Source organism: Hemitrygon akajei, chromosome 2 (genome assembly GCF_048418815.1).
Source record: "Hemitrygon akajei chromosome 2, sHemAka1.3, whole genome shotgun sequence".
Taxonomy (NCBI): domain Eukaryota; kingdom Metazoa; phylum Chordata; class Chondrichthyes; order Myliobatiformes; family Dasyatidae; genus Hemitrygon; species Hemitrygon akajei.
The window spans coordinates 62494846-62513436 of record NC_133125.1 but is presented as its reverse complement, the minus strand read 5'-3'; the positions used below and the strand labels follow the sequence as shown (position 1 = coordinate 62513436).

Sequence of the window (18591 nt, the reverse complement as noted above, 5' to 3'; positions counted from 1 at the left end):
GTCCACTTTGCTGGCAGCACATTGGAAGTATCCAAAAATTAAGAAGTGGTGTACACAAGCACATAAACTAAAGATCTGATACAGGAGTTAATGAACTTCAAGAAGTTCCTCTGTAGAAGGAGTACATTCCTTTAACAGAAAACTTCCCAAAGAGGTACAAGAGTTCTTCTCTGACAATGCCATTGTGGGAGTGTTTTTACCAGTTGATCACAACAGCAAAGTAAACACTCCCACAACACACCGTAGCTAGTACTGGGTGTGTCATATTTCAAACACAACAGTCTTGCTTGGCTGATAATTAACTTCTTCCTGGGGCCCTTCCATATTTTTAGAGGTGAACTGACAAGGATTTCTAAAGCTGTCATGATCTTGAATGGACAAGTAAAGGGGAATGTGAATGATTTTAACATTTGTGCTTTGGATTTCTTCAGGTAAGTGAAGCTTATGGTTTAAGGCTGTTCCTGTGAAAATGTCTATGTTAAGTTGGTGTGTTAAACAAGATCCGACAGTAATCAGTTTCGTTATTCACCAGACTGGTTGCACAAAAGCACCCTATCAAATTCTTGCACAATCCTGAAATTTCTCCAGCTACTTAAATTTTAACAGCGTCTATTTGATGTGTGCAGTCATGGCAAACAACAGAAAGCTACTAGCACTGGAATTAGTTTACATGATTCAATGTAAACTGAAAGGCACCATGTTTGTTTATACTAGCAAAATGAAAGCTAGAGACGCACTGTTATCGTTACGCCAAGTGGACTTTAATTTTTGCATCTTAATAACTAGCAAAATTAGTTATTTACAGTTCTGTGTTGCTCAACATACGGGTAGTTTATAAATCTGCCATGTTAGCCAATGAAGGAGTTCGTTGCAGAGTTCAACATGTTGCAACTTGAGAAAGAAATAGCATTCCTGATGCATTATCTTTTGCTTTTAAATTCTATTTGATTTGAAATACTCAGTAGCAAATGCATGTTTATTTCATTTGCTTGTACCCAATAAGAATTGTGAATGATTAATAAATATCTTAACAAAACACTCTACTGTAGGGAGCAAGCAATATCATCGAGTCCTTTGTATTTATATACTAAAATCCAACACCCCCTTTGACCCCTCAGTATGACTGCGTTGTCCTAGGTCAATTTCTGGTGAAGTAACCCTCAGCATTTTAGCCCTCAACAGCACTAAAGTTGAAACAGCACTACATGAAACATTGCCATGGAAAAGCAACATCCATCATCAAAAATCCTCACCACCCAGGTCATGATGTTTTGTCGCCATCAGGTAGAAGGTACGAGAGCCTCAGGACTCACACCACCAGGTTCAAGAACAGTTACTATCCTTCAACCATCAGGCTCTTGAACAAAAGGGGATAACTACACTCATTCTACTCATTCTATTTCTGGTGTTCCTACAACCAACGGTCTCATGTTAAGGACTCTTTATTTCCTGCTCGTGATTTATTGCTATTTATTTATAATTGCCTTTCCACAGTTTGCTGTTCATTGATCCTGTTTACATTTACTGTATAGATTTGCTGAGTATGCCCGCAGGAAAATGAATCTCAGGGTTATATGTGGTGACATGTATGCACTCTGATAATAAATTTTACTTTGAACTTAGAACATTTTCCATCCTTGCTTGTGGAAACCTGTGAACAATTTTTTTCTCCTTTTCTATTATTTACCTTTTTCATTTTGTTCCACAGTGAACCAGCTTGCTGGCATTTTATGATTTTGATTCATTTCTTCTGATTAAACTGTCATGTGTTTTGGTTGGTGGAAAGTGAAGCAATCATCAATCTCAAATATTTTCCTTCACTGAGTACAGTGATGTTCCCAGACAGAGAACTCAAACATACAATCAAGGCAACACTTCAGGCCCAGAATTCAAGAAATGGATTATTAAATATGCCTCCTTTACTTCTCTCTTTAAATTATAAAATACATTTTTAATCACTCCTTGGATAGTGATGACAGCTAAAGTGAAAAGAGCAACTAAAAAAAGAATTGTAGATGAGTTATTTATTTTTTAAAAACATGGTGAATATGTGTTGTGACCAATGAAGCAGAATCCAATAAATAATCTATCATTGCTGGCTGAAGAGAATTCTGATAGCCTGTCTCCGAACGACCTTTACTGTCTGAGGCATTGCTCCATGATCTCATTCTGTCAAGGCCAGTGTGCAACAACTACTACAGGTTAAAATAAGTAATTTCACCCTGTAAAAGTTACCCTTAACTCTAAAGGACAGCTCAGGAAGAAGAAAGGGGTATGAATTAGTTTACAGTTGATAAGCTGGTGGAAAATCTGTTGTAAAAAGTAACCTTTAAGAGACAGTCCTAGCAAAGATGAAGCCTCCACACTGTTCTGGATAGTTCACCCTTTGCCTGAAATCTTGAACTTTTGCCATAAGAGTAGTTTGCCTATGCAAAAAAATTCAGCTTTCACTGTTTCCTATTCAATATTTTTAGGTAGAACAATACAGTTATTAATTTGCATACATGGAAATCATTTTACAAAGTATCTGATTCTTGGAATTTAATCATCCTCTGGGTCGTGCCTGACATCAAGAAAAGGTTGTAGTAGATGCAATCTTCACAAACCACTGATTAGGTAAATGGGGAGATTTCACCTCCAGGCAACCATGTGTAAGAAACTTTGAACTTTGAATTACCACTGATGTTATGCAAATTTAATGTATTGAATTGCAGAGATTCAAGGAAAGTATACATCGTTTTCTCTTGTTCAGTAATTTACTGTGGTTCATTTGGTTCCCTCCAGCTCTGTGGGTTCTCAGTTGACTGAAGAGTCCTAGATCTGCTCCACAAACTCTGGACAACAGTTGACGGTGGAGCTTGGCCACATGGGTGGCTTTGAGATTTTATACACCCCTTCTGTTATTTGTATATGCTCTCTGTGTGCTTCCATCAGGTGTCCAGACACTAACTGGAGCAGCCACAAACCACTACTTCCTATGTGTCAGTAAGGAAGTTAAGAAATCCAATTAATCCTAAAATATAATGAAGTAGGACTATTCCTGATGCAGGGTCCTAACCTGAAACAGCAACTATCCTTCTGCCTCGGCAGTAGCCGCCCGGCCCACTGAGTTCCTCCTGTAGTTTGTCCCTTGCTCCAAATAGGAATATTCCTTTAGCATGAGCGTTGTGTTTCAAATTTTCATTGAAGACTCAAGTTTGTTGACTTCATGAGTACAAACACGAAAGCTGACATGCCAGACATATTTTGAATATTTCAGAGTATCTTTAAGTTGCCAGACAGGTTCAACTACAGGAGACTGAGTCCTATCTAAGATTTCTCATTGTTAACAGATGAGTTGCCACGACAACAAGTATGCAGTATTGTAGGGTAGACAGAGCAAATTGGTACTGCTTGAGGAAGATGGACAGATTCAATATTGGAGCACAAATGATTCGGCAGTGATGCAGGGGAAATGGAGTGAGTTAATGTTTTATGCAGGGGAGATAGAGAGAGTCGCAGTGCCCCCTCAACAAATTGGTAGCAATGAAATATTTGCTTTACATGCCGTCCATACAGATCATTTCATTACAACAGTGCAATGAGGAAGTACAAAGAAAAACGTTAACAGCATTCAGAATGAAGTGTTACAGTACAGGGAAAGCACAGTGCAAGTGGACAGTTATGTGCAAGGTTACAACAAGGTAGATTGTGAAGACAAGATATTGCTTCCTACAAAGCAAAATCCAATGTCCTGAATGGCAGTGGTGATTTCTCTCCCAGATTAACTCAATACCTTTTATGCTCACTTTGAAAGAGAGAATACAACTACAGCTATGAGGATCCCCTGCGGCACCCAGTGACCCTGCGATCTCTGCCACACAGGCCAACTTCAGGCATCTTTCAAGAGGATAGATATGACAGGCCCTGATAGAGTACCTGGTCAGGCTCTGAAAACCTGCGCCAACCAACTGCCGGGAGTATTCAAAGACATTTTCAATCTCTCAGTCAGAAGCTCCCACCTGCTTCAAAAGGGCAACAATTATACCACTGCCAAAGAAGAGCAGTGTGAGATGCCTTAATGACTATCGTCAAATAGCACACACATCTGCAGTGACAAAATGCGTTGTGACGTTGGTCAGTGCTAAAATCAACTCCTGCCCCAGCAAGGATCTGGACCCACTGCAAATTGCCTACTGCCACAATAGGTCTATGGCGGACATGATCTCATTGGCTCTCCATGCAGCCTTGGATCACCTGGGCAATACAAATACCTATGTCAGGACGCTGTTTATTGACTACAGCTCAGCGATGAACACCATCATTTCTACAGTTCTGATCGAAAAGCTCCAGAACTTGGGCCACTGTACCTCCCTCTGCAGCTGGATCCTTGACTTCTTAACTGGAAGACCACAATCTGTGCAGATCGGGAATAATCTCCACCTTGCTGACAATCTGCACTAGCGCACCACACAGATGTGTGCTTAGCCCACTGCTCTACTCTCTCTACACCCATGACTGTGTGACAAGGCATAGCTCAAATGCCATCTATAAATTTGCTGATGATACAACCATTGTTGGCAGAATCTCAAATGATGATGAGAGGGTGTACAGGAGTGAAACATACCAGCTAGTTGAGTAGTGTTGTAGCAACAACTTTGGACTCAATGTCAGCAAGCCCAAAGAGCTGATCATGGACTTCTGAAAGGGTAAGATGAGTGAACACAAACCAATCCTCATACAGGAATCAGAAGTGGAGAGAGTGAGCAATTTCAAGTTCCTGGCTGTCATTATCTCCTTAGTACTAACCTGGATGCAACATATCGATGCGGCTATAAAGAAGACAAGACAGTGGCTATATTTCATCAGGAGTTTGAGGAGATTTGGTATGTCACCTAAAATACTCACAAATTTCTAGAGATGTACCGTGAAGAGCATTCTAACTGGCTGCACCACCATCTGGTATGGAGGTTGGAGGGGGGCTACTGCACAGGATTGAAGTAAGCTGCAGACCGTTGTAAAATTAGTCATCTCCATCATGGGTACTAGCCTCCACAGTATCCAGGACACCTAAAAGGAGTGGTACCTCAAAAAGGCGATGTCCATCATTAACGACCCCTGTCACCCAGGACATGCACTCTTCCCTTTGTTAACATCAGGAAGGAGGTATAGAAGCCTGAAGGCACACACCAGATGATTGAAGAACAGCTTCTTCCCCTCTGCCATCTGACTACTGAGAGGACTTTGAACCCATGAATACTACCTCGATACTTTTTATTACTATTTTTGCACAACTTATTTAAATATTTAACATAAGTGTATACATGAATTGTTTGAAGAAATAACAAGCAGGATAGACAAAGGAGAATCAGTTGATGTTGTGTACTTGGATTTTCAGAAGGCCTTTGACAAGGTACGAGCCCATGATATTACCAGGAAGATTCTAGTATGGATAAAGCAGTGGCTGATTGGCAGAAGGCAAAGTGTTGGAATAAAGGGAGCCTTTTCTGGTTGGCTGCTGGTGACTAGTAGTGTTCCACAGGGCTCCGTGTTGGGACCGATTCTTTATATGTTTAGATGATGAAATTGATGGCTTTATTGCAAAATTTGCAGACAATACAAAGATATATATAGGGTCAGGTAGTTTTGAAAAAGTAGTTAGACTACAGAAGGACTTAGATTAAGAGAATGGGCAAAGAAGTGGCAGATGGAATGCAGTGTCGAGAAGTCTATGATCCTGCCCTTCGGTAGAAGAAATTAAAGGGCTGACTATTTTCTAAATGGAGAGAAAATCTGAGTGCAAGGGCATTTGGGAGACCTTGTGCAGGATCCCCTAAAGGTTAATTTTCAGGTTGAGTCTGTGGTAAGGAAGGCAAATGTGGTTAGCATTCATTTCAAGAGCACTAGAATAGAAAAGCAAGGATGTAATGTTGAAACTTTATAAAACACTGGTGAGGCCCCACTTGGAGTATTGTGAGCAGTTTTGGGCCCTTTATCTTAGAAGAGATGTGCTGAAACTGGAGAAGGTTAAAAGGAGGTTCACAAAAATGATTCCAGGTTTGAAAAAGCTTGTCACATGAAGAATGTTTGATAGCTCTGGGCCTGTATTCACTGGAATTCAGAAGAATGAGGCGTGACCTCATTGAAACCTATTGAATAGTGAAAGGCCTTGATAGAGCGGATGTGGAAAGGATGTTTGCTATGGTGGGAGAGTCTAAGCTAGAGGACACAGCCTCAGAATGGAGGAGTGCCCTTTTGGAACAAAGATGAGGAGGTATTTCTTTAGCCAGAGAGTGGAGAATGTGTGGAATTTTTTGCCACTGGTCACTGTGGAGGCCAAGTCTGCATGTGTATTTAAGGCAGATGTTGTTAGCTTTTTGATTGGTCAGGGCATGAAGGGATATGGGGAGAAGCCAGGAGATTGGGGCTGAGAGGAAAATTGGATCAGCCATGATGAAATGGCTGAGCAGACTCGATGGGCCAAATGGCCTAATTCTACTCCTGTGTCTAATTGTCTTATGCTTTGCATTGTACTGCTGCTGCAAAGTTAACAATTTTCATGACATATGCCAGTGATATTAAACCTGATTCTGATTCTGAAGAGTCCATCTTACCATACTGGGTAACTGTTCGATACTCTTATAACAGTATCCCTGAGCCTATGGCATGGGATCAGCATGATTGGACCAGGACAGACTGCTAGTGTTCACTCCTAGGAATTTCAAACTTTCAACCCTCTTGATCTCAGCACTATTGAGGTAAACAGGAACATGACCACATTCCCCTCCCTTTTTCCTGAAATTAATAACCAGCCCTTTTTCTTTGCTGACATTGAGATACAGGCTGCTTTCACGACACCATGTCACTACGCTCTCCAGCTGCTTCCTGTACTCCAACTCATCACAATTTGAGTTATGGCCCATTATGATGGCATCTGCTGCAAACCTGTAGATGGAGTTAAGCAGAATATGGGCGTGCATTTGTGTAGGGGTCTGAGGATAAAGCCCTGTGGTGTGCCAGTGTTGAGAATAATCATAGCAGATGCGTTACTGCCTATCCTTACTGATCGTGGTTAGATAGTCAGAAAGTCAAGTATCCAGTTCTACAGATAGGTGTTGAGACTCAAGTCTAGGTGCTTGGAGATGAGTTTGCTTGGGATTATGGTAATGAGGACACAGCTGTAGTCAGTAAGCAGCTGTCCAACATTGTTGTCTTTATTGTCCAGATGCTCAAGAGATGTGTATAGGGTCAGACAGATGGTGCCTGTTGTAACCGTGAATGAAGTCATCAGAGATGCAGCTGGTCATAGAAGTCTTTATTTGGGACATATGCAAACTGGCTGCCTTTGGAAGGGAGCGGGGGGAGAGAGAAAGGGTTGACGGGGAGAGGGAAGAGGGGAGAGGGGAGGGGAAGGGAAGAAGAGGAGGGGATAATGGGGAGAGAGGGAAGGTAAGGGAGGGGAAGGGGAGAGGAGGAGTAGGGTGAAGGGGAGGGGTGAGGAGGAGGGGGAGAGAAGGGGAGAGAGGGAAAAGAAGGGGAGAGAGGGAAAGGAGCGGGAGGGAGGGAGAAGGAGAGGGAGGCAGGGAGAGGGAGAGAGGGAGAGGATGAGAGAAAGGGAGAGAGGGAGAGAGATTCCCTGACTTACCATTACAGAACATTTCTAAGTGTTAAAGAATAAAGGCAACAGGACAATTTCTATAGTTACAATGCCCTCATAATGCTTCTGTAACGGGGTTTTTTTTCTTTTTCTTTGTTACTGTGTATGTAATCAAAATGGCGTCTTTGTTTTGTTATAAGTAGGAATGCTGGCGCCTGTGTTAATAGTAGGAATGCTAGCGTCTTTGTTATGATAAGTGCTGGAAGCTTGTTTGGGACTGTAAACTGATTGTTGGCGGGGCGTTTGGGGAGTCGGGGCGATGGAGTGAGAGAGAGAGGACGGGATGCTGGAAGCTGGGCGACGATCCCCGGCCCAAGGTTTTCGGTGATGAGAGGAGACAGAGGAGTGTGGAGCGTCTGGTCGACCACCGTGGGGGTCCCAGGAGGCGGGTCGAGGAGTCGAGGGGATTGAATGCCAAAATACTTCAGTAATTGAGCTCCAACGATTGTGCACGAAGTGGTTTGGACTTTGATAAGTTTGGCGCCTTTTCTTTTTTTTCTCTTATTCATATATACTGTATCGTTAGTAATCGCTTAGTTATAGTAATCTTTATAAATTGTACTCATTTAATCGCATAAGGTGTACTGTCTGTTTTTGGGCGAGGCGGGGACATCACACTGCATCCACACCAGCTGATTACCCAGTTTGGCAGGGCCGAAGGCTGCTCCCCCTAGACTAGAACGAGTTTGAGCGATGCCTGAGGCGACCCAGGGGTTACATTGTGGGGGTGATCGTCCGGAATTGATTTCTGTGGAAGCTGTGTGATCGCCCTCTTTGAATTGTGTCTGCGGTGAAGAGCTGGTGTGCCTTTGTGGGCGTGCGATTGCCGGTTGTCTCTGCATGTGTGTTGGGTGGGGTGGCTGCTGTTGGTAGCCCGGAGGTCGTTGTTCGAGTTCCGACTAGCGCTGACGAAATGGTGGTGGTACCATGGGTTGTCCGTACTGTTTGGAGAGTGAGGAGTGACAGGTTGGGATGTTTCAGCTATGGTGGGCTCCGCCCGGTTGTTGGAATAACGTCCAGCCCTAAAGGGGCGGAGACGTGGGCGGAGCAGACCTCTCAGTTGTTGGGTGAGTGGCAGTGCTTGGCTGAGGGAAAGCGACAGGGATTGGTTGAAAGTTTGAGTAGGTGGGCTGGTAGCGTTGTTAGAACTGTCGGGCGCAATTACCTCGAAGTGACAGCTGCCAGTTTTGGGAAAGTGTGGGAAAATGCGTGTGGTTCGACTGGAAGTCAAATGCCGCAGCTGGGGGGCTTATCATATCCGTGGCAGGAGATTGGTGGGAAGTTTTTAGGGTATCCCTTTTGGTTAGGAGGGCAGATAAATTGCTTGCGGAGCCAGGGGGATCTGTCAAGGGGATCAGTTGTTCCGTTGATCCGAGAGATGTCGGGAAACTTAGAGGAGGCCCAGTGGGGGAATGGCTTGGGGTCTCTGGGGGAGCACGTTCCCAGCAATGTACCAAGGAACTCCCGCAAGGAACAGACCCTATTCCTGAAGGCTTAGAGGGACCACGCACTCAGGTGTTGTTACGGATGGATAGAGGTCAAGTTAAAGCCATCCTCGGCACCGGGGCACCGGTTAAGTTGCTGTACAGTTTGTTTTATAACCGTTTTTGGAAGCCTTTACCCTTGATGACATTGACGGCACTGGAGATTTGGGGTACCAGTGCCGGTGATTATAAAGACGACGGTTGTTGGTCAGTGAAAGTGGAGTTCTTAGAGGCAAATGTGGAGGTGACTGAGGTTCGTGAATCGTTAATGCTGATGTGTCCGGACACTGTTGAGACGGGCAGCGTTTCGGTTATGGAGAGAACCAATATCCTGTTGGTGCGCTTGGGGGCCTGCCTGGAGGAGGCGGGTGAGCGCTGTTTGGAGGCATTGTCGATGCACCCAGAGTTTCGAGCTGCTTGTGCGGACGTGTGTAGCAGCATTGGGCCGATACCGAATTCAAACCAGAGCCGGTGGTGGTATGGCCTGGAGGAGTATCTGAGGGTGAGACCCTCTTAGTGGACGCTGCGAAATACCACCAGGGAGGGGAGTTGACTGCTGAAGACACCTCGGTGAGGCAGAGGTTGCGGCGACTGGCCCCTACAGCGTGGCAGACGTAGGCAGCGTGTGTGTGGATTATATTGGGCCGTAGAGGCGATGGCCTATCTGAGTGGTGCGAAGAGGTTTAAGGTGCTGGATCTGAGGAGTGGATGCTGCCAGATCCCGATGAGTGAGGCCGACAAGGAGAAGATGGTGGTTAAAAGTTTCCTAGGAGTCTTTCCGGTCCGAAAAGATACCACAGGGTATCTCCGGAGCCCTTGGAACCTTCCTGCAGGGCATGTGGAAGACCAGGGGGTGTGGAGGCGTTTGGAATTTTGACGTATGTGGATGATCTCCTGGTATTTGGATTTGCCACAGGAGAATATGAAGTGAGGTCGTTGCAGGAGCGGCTGAGAACTACAGAGTTAAAGTGTTTTCTGGACACGTGCCAGGGCTGGCGAAGGTCGCAGCTCGTGAGTGTCTGCCTCTACGGAATCAAGTTTGAAATGAAGACTGAGAGATCGGAGAGAGTGATCTGGAACCATTTGAAAGACGTACAAATTGGAGAGAACGAAGAAAGTTGTTTGACTGAGGGCCACAGCAAACTGAGAGCCTGGAGAAGGGAGTTTGCGGAGGTGAAGAAATTGCGGACAAATCTTGGAAGGGGGAAGCGGTAGCTTGAAGGGAACCTGAAGATGACCATCGACAGTTCAAATGAAGTGCAACACCTGAAGGTTGATCTGGAAGAAGTCATGAGGAGAAAAAAAGAAGCTGGAGAGAAGTGCAGTGAATACTGAACTGGAGGGTGACCAATCGTTTAACTGCTGCTTTTCAGGTCGGGGTGGAAGAAGCTGTTGGAGTAACTGCATTCCAGATTGAGATGGTCGGGATGCAGGAGTCAGAACTGCTGAGCCAGGGACCAGAGAAGATGATAATCTCAATTGCAGGAGGCTGAAGAGACTGCAGGAGCAGTGCAGGTCACGTGTTTCCGTTTGGAGAAGATCAAACAGCAGCTACCGATCAAAGAAATGAGGAAGAATACGGATTCAAAGGCTGATGTGCTGGATGTGTGGTACATGCTGCCTTTTGCTGACTTTCCCTCGATTGAGGAAGAGACCTTTGGCCCTTCTTCCACTGAGTCAGGTGTAGTGGGGAGGGTTAGCTGTGTGCAGTGTGGGGCATGAGTGAGAGGTTGAAAGAGGAGTTGGTAGTGGACCCAAGGTATCCCCAGCTGTGTCCTAGCCTAAGGGTTTAGGCGAGGGGGGTACGGAGGTCTCAGAAGGGTTAGGGAACGCCCAGATAGTTGGCCTATATAGCGCCTAAGGAACAGGGCGTGAGGTTTACTGTGTGGGGAGGAGATGTCATTGCTTGTGCTTGGGTTACGGTGTGTTGGCAGGAAAGGTGACGAGTTATCTAATAGTCATGAGGACATGACTTTTATTTGGTGGGGGGAGAGTGTAACGGGGGTTTTTTTCTTTTTCTTTGTTACTGTGTATGTAATCAAAATGGCGTCTTTGTTTTGTTAAAAATAGGAATGCTGGCGCCTGTGTTAATAGTAGGAATGCTAGCGTCTTTGTTATGATAAGTGCTGGAAGCTTGTTTGGGACTGTAAACTGATTGTTGGCGGGATTTTGGGGAGTCGGCGCGATGGAGTGAGAGAGAGAGGACGGGATGCTGGAAGCTGGGCGACGGTCCCCGGCCCAAGGTTTTCAGTGATGAGAGGAGACGGAGACAGAGGAGTGTGGAGCGTCTGGTCGACCACCGTGGGGGTCCCAGGAGGCGGGTCGAGGAGTCGAGGGGATCGAATGCCAAAATACTTCAGTAATTGAGCTCCAACGATTGTGCACGAAGTGGTTTGGACTTTGATAAGTTTGGCGCCTTTTCTTTTTTTTCTCTTATTCATATATACTGTATCGTTAGTAATCGCTTAGTTATAGTAATCTTTATAAATTGTACTCATTTAATCGCATAAGGTGTACTGTCTGTTTTTTGGGCGAGGCGGGGACATCACACAGCATCCACACCAGCTGATTACCCAGTTTGGCGGGGCCGAAGGCTGCTCCCCCTAGACTAGAACGAGTTTGAGCGATGCCTGAGGCGACCCAGGGGTTACACTTCTTTTGAGATACATGTAATTTTTCAGATGCCAGGATCTTCCCACCAACATACCCAAAAGAAATGTTAATTTCTGTGGTCTCTAAGTCGTATTCATGCAGTGGGGTGTTGATTTTAAATCTACTGGATGTTCCATGTTCTGAGCTCTATTTCCCACTGGAGTTGTATTTTAAATTTAATCTACAATCCACATTCATGTCTGAAGATTGGTTGCTAGTGAAGTAAATATTTGATATATACTCTAAGTCCAGAATGCATTCTAACAGTGTCCTCCATAGACTTATTTTGGCAGTAGGCAAAATACATTTGGTCGAGGCTGTTTGGGAGGCTGGAGTTAATTCGTGCCACGACCAGCCTTGTGAAGCACTTCATGTTGGTGCGTGTCACAGCCACTGGAGGGTACCCACCTTGTTGCCTTGTTCTCTCAGCACTACTCCTCCCACAGTTTGGTGCTCAAATGGCAATGCCACTACCAAGATATATTGCACACTCAGAAGTGAAGGATGGTGTTTGGAGTAAGAAAGGAGAACAGGAGGAAGAAACTCGGGGAGCTTGGGAGCACTGTGAACTCGATAAAGACAGGCTCAAAGTGAGAATGAATCTGCTCCCATCTACCTGCATCGTGGTTTTTGCAATCTCTTTAAGGAAGGTGTGAGTGACAACAAATGAGCAGCATACTGGATGCCATTTACTCACAGAGCGCAAGTGCTAGTTTTCATAGTTCGGCACTTTAGCTTTCCTAGTTTTACATATTCCTTTTTGACTGATCTACAACATTTCATGATTTGTTTGCTGTTATCTGTTTCTTTCAACTGCTACTTTTCAAAGATACTGTAACTAATTATGAAAGCTGACTTGACATGTTGGGAAACATCCCTGTCTTTCACATTCGGCCTGTTAATAACCTGAAGAGAGCTCCATGCATCAGATGCCATTGTGGATTCAATCATAGCTCATCCTATGGACATGATCCATTTATTTCAGTTGATATTTGTGGCATAGTTACTGGGTAATTCCACAAGTTCCACAACTTAAGGAGAAGGAAGTCGGAGGATCAGAACGGGAAAGCGGCGGGAGCCATTTTGATTTTTTCTTCTTCTCATCGGAGTTATGAGAGGTGGGACTGTGCAGACGTGTGACATCGGGCAGTGAAGCGGGAAAGATTTTAAAAGGACACAGCCTTATACAGCGGGCAGTGTCGTTTTGCGGGCAGTGGAGTGAGCAGGGAGCAGAGTGAAGGCTTATGGGCTTTGGCTCAACAGGCGTAGGCAGAAGCGGGTGAGGCAAGACAGGTTTAGGTTTAGGACTTGATAGTTAGGGGGTCAGATAGGCAATTCTGTGGATGCAATCAGAAGACCCGGATGGTAGTTTGCCTCCCTGATGCCAGGGTCCGGGATGTTTCTGATCGCGTCCAAGATATCCTGAAGTGGGAGGGTGAGGAGCCAGAGGTCGTGGTACATATAGGTACCAATGACATAGGTAGGAAAAGGGAAGAGGTCCCTGAAAGGAGAATATAGGGAGTTAGGAGGGGAGGAGAAGAAGGACCACAAAGGTAGTAATCTCAGGATTACTGCCTGTGCCATGCGACAGTGAGAGTAGGAATGGAATGAGGTGGAGGATAAATTTGTGGCTGAGGGATTGGAGCAGGGGGCAGGGATTCAAGTTTCTGGATCATTGGGACCTCTTTTGGGGCAGGTGGGACCTGTACAAAAAGGACAGGTTACACTTGAATCCGAGGGGGACCAATATCCTGGTGGGGAGATTTGCTAATGCTACTGGGGAGACTTAAAACTAGAATGGTTGGGGGGGGTGGGAATCAATTTGAAGAGACTAGGGGAGAGGAGGTTAGTTCACAAATAGAGAAAGGTAGTAGACAGTGTGTGAGGGAGGATTGGCAGGTGATAGAGAAGGGGAGCGCTCAGACCAAAGATGTAGGGGAGAAGGAAGAAAAAGATAATAAAGTTGTTTGCACCGTTAGGGATAAACAGAGGAAGAGGTGGAGAGTTTCTTAAATGCATCTATTTTAATGCTAGGAGCATTGTAAGAAAGGTGGATGAGCTTAGAGCATGGATTGATACCTGGAAATATGATATTGTAGCTATTAGTGAAACATGGTTGCAGGAGGGGTGTGATTGGCAACTAAATATTCATGGATTTCATTGCTTCAGGTGTGATAGAATCGGAGGGACAAGAGGGGGAGGTGTTGCATTGCTTGTCACAGAAAATATTACAGCAGTGCTTTGGCAGGATAGATTAGAGGGCTCATCTAGGGAGGATGTCTGGGTGGAATTGAGGAATGGGAAAGGTGTAGTAACACTTATAGGGGTGTATTATAGACCACATAATGGGGAACGAGAATTGGAGGAGCAAATTTGTAAGGAGATCACAGGTATTTGTAGTATGCACAGGGTTGTGATTGTGGGAGATTTTAATTTTCCACACAGACTGGGAAGCCCATTCTGTAAAAGGGCTGGATGGTTTGGAGTTTGTAAAATGTGTGCAGGATAGTTTTTTGCAGCAATACATAGAGGTACCAACTAGAGAAGGGGCAATGTTGGATCTCCTGTTAGGGAATGAGATAGATCAGGTGACGGAGGTATGTGTTGGGGAGCACTTCGGGTCCAGTGATCACAATGCCATTAGTTTCAATATAATTATGGAGAAGGATAGGATTGGACCCAGGGTTGAGATTTTTGATTGGAGAAAGGTTAACTTTGAGGAGATGCAAAAGGATTTAGAAGGAGTGGATTGGGACAATTTGTTTTATGGGAAGGGTGTAATAGAGAAATGGAGGTCATTTAAAGGTGAAATTTTGAGGGTACAGAATCTTTATGTTCCTGTAAGGTTGAAAGGAAAGGTTAAAAGTTTGAGAGAGCCATGGTTTTCAAGGGATATTGAAAACTTGGTTAGGAAAAAGAGAGAGATCTACAATAAATATAGGCAGCATAGAGTAAGTGAGGTGCTCGAGGAATATAAAGAATGTAAAAAGAATCTTAAAGAAATTAGAAAAGCTAAAAGAAGATATGAGGTTGCTTTGGCAAGTAAGGTGAAAATAAATCCAAAGGGTTTCTACAGTTATATTAATAGCAAAAAGATAGTGAGGGATAAAATTGGTCCCTTAGAGAATCAAAGTGGACAGCTATGTGTGGAGCCAAACGAGATGGGGGAGATTTTGAACAATTTCTTTTCTTCAGTATTCACTAAGGAGAAGGATATTGAATTGTGTAAGGTAAGGGAAACAAGTAGGGTAGTTATGGAAACTATGATGATTAAAGAGGAAGTACTAGCGCTTTTAAAGAATATAAAAGTGGATAAATCTCCGGGTCCTGACAGTATATTCCCTCAAACCTTGAGGGAAGTTAGTGTAGAAATAGCAGGGGCTCTGACAGAAATATTTCAAATGTCATTAAAAACAGGGATGGTGCCAGAGGATTGGCATATTGCTCATGTGGTTCCATTGTTTAAAAAGGGTTCTAAGAGTAAACCTAGCAATTATTGGCCTGTAAGTTTGTCGTCAGTGGTATGTAAATTAATGGAAAGTATTCTTAGAGATGGTGTATATATAATTATCTGGATAGACAGGGTCTGATTAGGAACAGTCAACATGGATTTGTGCGTGGAAGGTCGTGTTTGACAAATCTTATTGAATTTTTTGAAGAGGTTGCTAGGAAAGTTAACGAGGGTAAAGCAGTGGATGTTGTCTATGTGGACTTCAGTAAGGCCTTTGACAAGTTTCCCCATAGAAGGTTAGTTAGGAAGATTCAATCATCAGGTATTAGTATTGAAGTAGTGAAATGGATTTAACAGTGGCTGGATGGGAGATGCCAGAGAGTAGTGGTGGATAACTGTTTGTCAGGTTGGAGGCTGGTGACTAGTGGTGTGCCTCAAGGGTCTGTACTGAGTCCAATGTTGTTTGTCATATACATTAATGATCTGGATGATGGGGTGGTAAATTGGATTAGTAAGTATGCAGATGATACTAAGATAGGTGGCATTGTGGATAATGAAGTGGTTTTCAAAGCTTGCTGAGAGATTTAGGCCAGTTAGAAGAGTGGGCTAAAAGACGGCAGATGGAGTTTAATGCTGATAAGTGTGAGGTGCTACATTTTGGTAGGAATAATCAAAATAGGACATACATGGTAAATGGTAGGGCATTGAAGAATGCAGTATAACAGAGTGATCTAGGAATAATGGTGCATAGTTCCCTGAAGGTGGAATCTCATGTGGATAAGGTGATGAAGAAAGCTTTTGGTATGCTGGCCTTTATAAATCAGGGCATTGAGTATAGGAGTTGGGATGTAATGTTAAAATTGTACAAGGCATTGGTGAGGCCAAATTTGGAGTATTGTGTACAGTTCTGGTCACCGAATTATAGGAAAGATGTCAACAAAATAGAGAGTACAGAGGAGATTTACTAGAATGTTACCTGGGTTTCAGCACCTAAGTTATAGAGAAAGGTTGAACAAGTTAGGTCTTTATTCTTTGGAGCGTAGAAGGTTGAGGGGGGACTTGATAGAGGTATTTAAAATTATGAGGGGGATAGAAAGAGTTGACATGGATAGGCTTTTTCCATTGAGAGTAGGGGAGATTCAAACAAGAGGACATGAGTTGAGAGTTAAGGGGCAAAAGTTTAAGGGTAACACGAGGGGGAATTTCTTTACTCAGAGTGGTAGCTGTGTGGAACGAGCTTCCAGTAGAAGTGGTAGAGGCGGGTTCAATTTTGTCATTTAAAAAAGAATTGGATAGATATATGGATAGGAAAGGAATGGAGGGTTATGGGCTGAGTGCAGGTCGGTGGGACGAGATGAGAGTAAGCGTTCGGCACGGACTAGAAGGGCTGAGATGGCCTGTTTCCATGCTGTAATTGGTATATGGTTATATGGTTAAGTATTTGTCATCCTGTTGTCGTTAACATTCAGCACAATGAAACCCCTATTGGAAATCATTGGCATTCCTTTCTTGCTTTGAGTAAATTCCCATGACTCACAATCATAGAACAAAGTCCTAAGTACATAACGTTTTTACATTTGTACTTCTATGTCAGCAATTAACATTTTATTGTTCCTGACTTTGCTTTTGTTTAACTTTTTAAGGGTGGCTGATATTTTCCCGATTCTATTATTTTTGGTGTTAAGTAAGAGGTATTTAATGATGGTTGCATCGAATTATCTGGCACAGCCCTAACAGGAAGGACTGAAGGTGGCTGTGTCCTGTCCCATTAGATATATTTTCTTCAAACTTATTGCAAGATTATGTCAGGGAAAACATGCTGACAAGGATCTGTAGATTAATAATATGATTTTTATGAGGACATATGTAATTTTAATTTAATCTTGAGACAAGTTTATGTTCCCATAGGAATCTGTCATACCCTGTATGTGCATATAGCTGTGTTGCTGGAAGCATGTTAGAGGAGAAAAATAAGTCAAACACAGAAGCAAACATACATTTCCTCACTCCAAGATATTGACAAAAATCGGTGCCATCTGGTCCTTTCATCAGCTCCTTGATACAGTACCGTACCACCTTGAAAAGAGTGATCACGTTCAGTTGACAAGGGAAACAAGAGACCTTGCCCATTTAGAAGGCCAGATCTCTTGTTGATAAAAGTAAGGTATAGTGGTTTTTTTTTGTCTCTACATTGTTCCTGACACTGCCTTAAGGGGAACATCTTGTCCATAGTTGACCTTTCCACTCTAATGCTCCTCTGAGGCCCCGGATACACTTGCACAGCTGGTTCCTGTTAGCTCTTCAGTACAACTCTAGCAGATAGTTTTCCTGTCATGCTTAGAAGTTGCCATTATCACTTCAGTCCTTTTTGTTCTTGTAATGCGTCATGATGCTTGCAATTTTCCATGCAGCTTATGGTACATTGGCATACAAGGATCAGTTCAAGTAGCCATGGCAGAGCGGTCTTCATCTCACATTTGAGAATGTAATTCCACCTGCTGCTTCGGTATACAAAAGTGAGTCTGGAATTTTATTCAGTTCTTCCCCATTGGGCTCTGATTATTCAATTTATCCATTCCTTCAGTGGCAGCTTTTCCTGACCAGTAATTTGCTGTCTGAAATCAAACAGCAGTCTCTAAAAAGCCAGATCTAGGCAAAGTATGCAGCAGCAAGCAGTGCACACAGCAGTTGGAACTCGGTCAGCTGCACTGGCAGGCCCAACCGAGGCTACAAAACTGGGGAAAGGCGTTGTGCAGGCTGAAAAGAGTGCTTAGCTTTAGAGAGGCCTACGTTCAGTAACACTATAGAGGAGGTGGTTAATGATAGAGAGAGAAAGAAAGTGTGTGTGTGTGTGTGTGTGTGTGTGTGTGTGTGTGTGTGTGTGTGTGTGTGTGTGTGTGTGTGTGTGTGTGTGTGTGTGTGTGTGTGTGTGTGTGTGTGTGTGTGTGTGTGTGTGTGACACAAAAGATAAGAGATTTAAAGTGACAAGCAGAAAGAGATTTAGAGGCAGAGAGAGGATGGAAGATGAATAGATGAATGGAGAGAGACAGCAGAGACATCCCATATCCAAGGAACAGGTGTGGCATTTATTAAGTAAAGTAATCCTGGTCCATCTCTCAACCCCTCTTTCTCTAAGATTTGTTTCGGTTCAACATACTAGTTATACTCCAGTATCTTAGAAAGTTCAAAGTTCAAGTTTAATTGTCATTCAACCATACATGAATACAGCCAAACGAAACAGCAATATTCCAGGGCCAAGATGCAAAACACAGTTCCAACAGTAGCACACAGGTCAAGGCACATATAAAACAGCAAACACATATAAGAAATCAGTAAAATGCAGTCATACAAAAAATATATAGTCCAAG

General features: G+C 43.7%; 1 protein-coding gene across 2 annotated transcripts in view; it reads left to right on the top strand.

Moving 5' to 3' along the window:
- Nucleotides 1-281: 281 nt before the first annotated feature.
- rassf6 (Ras association domain family member 6) overlaps nucleotides 282-18591 on the top strand; it is a 61737-nt gene continuing 43427 nt past the window's right edge. Inside the window, exon 1 of one of the 2 annotated variants that reach the window (XM_073023900.1) lies at nucleotides 282-431. In XM_073023900.1, coding sequence (XP_072880001.1) covers nucleotides 364-431 — 68 coding nt within the window. In that variant the 5' untranslated portion in view covers nucleotides 282-363. The remainder of the gene's footprint in view (nucleotides 432-18591) is intronic. The other variant, XM_073023910.1, reaches the window with a different exon arrangement.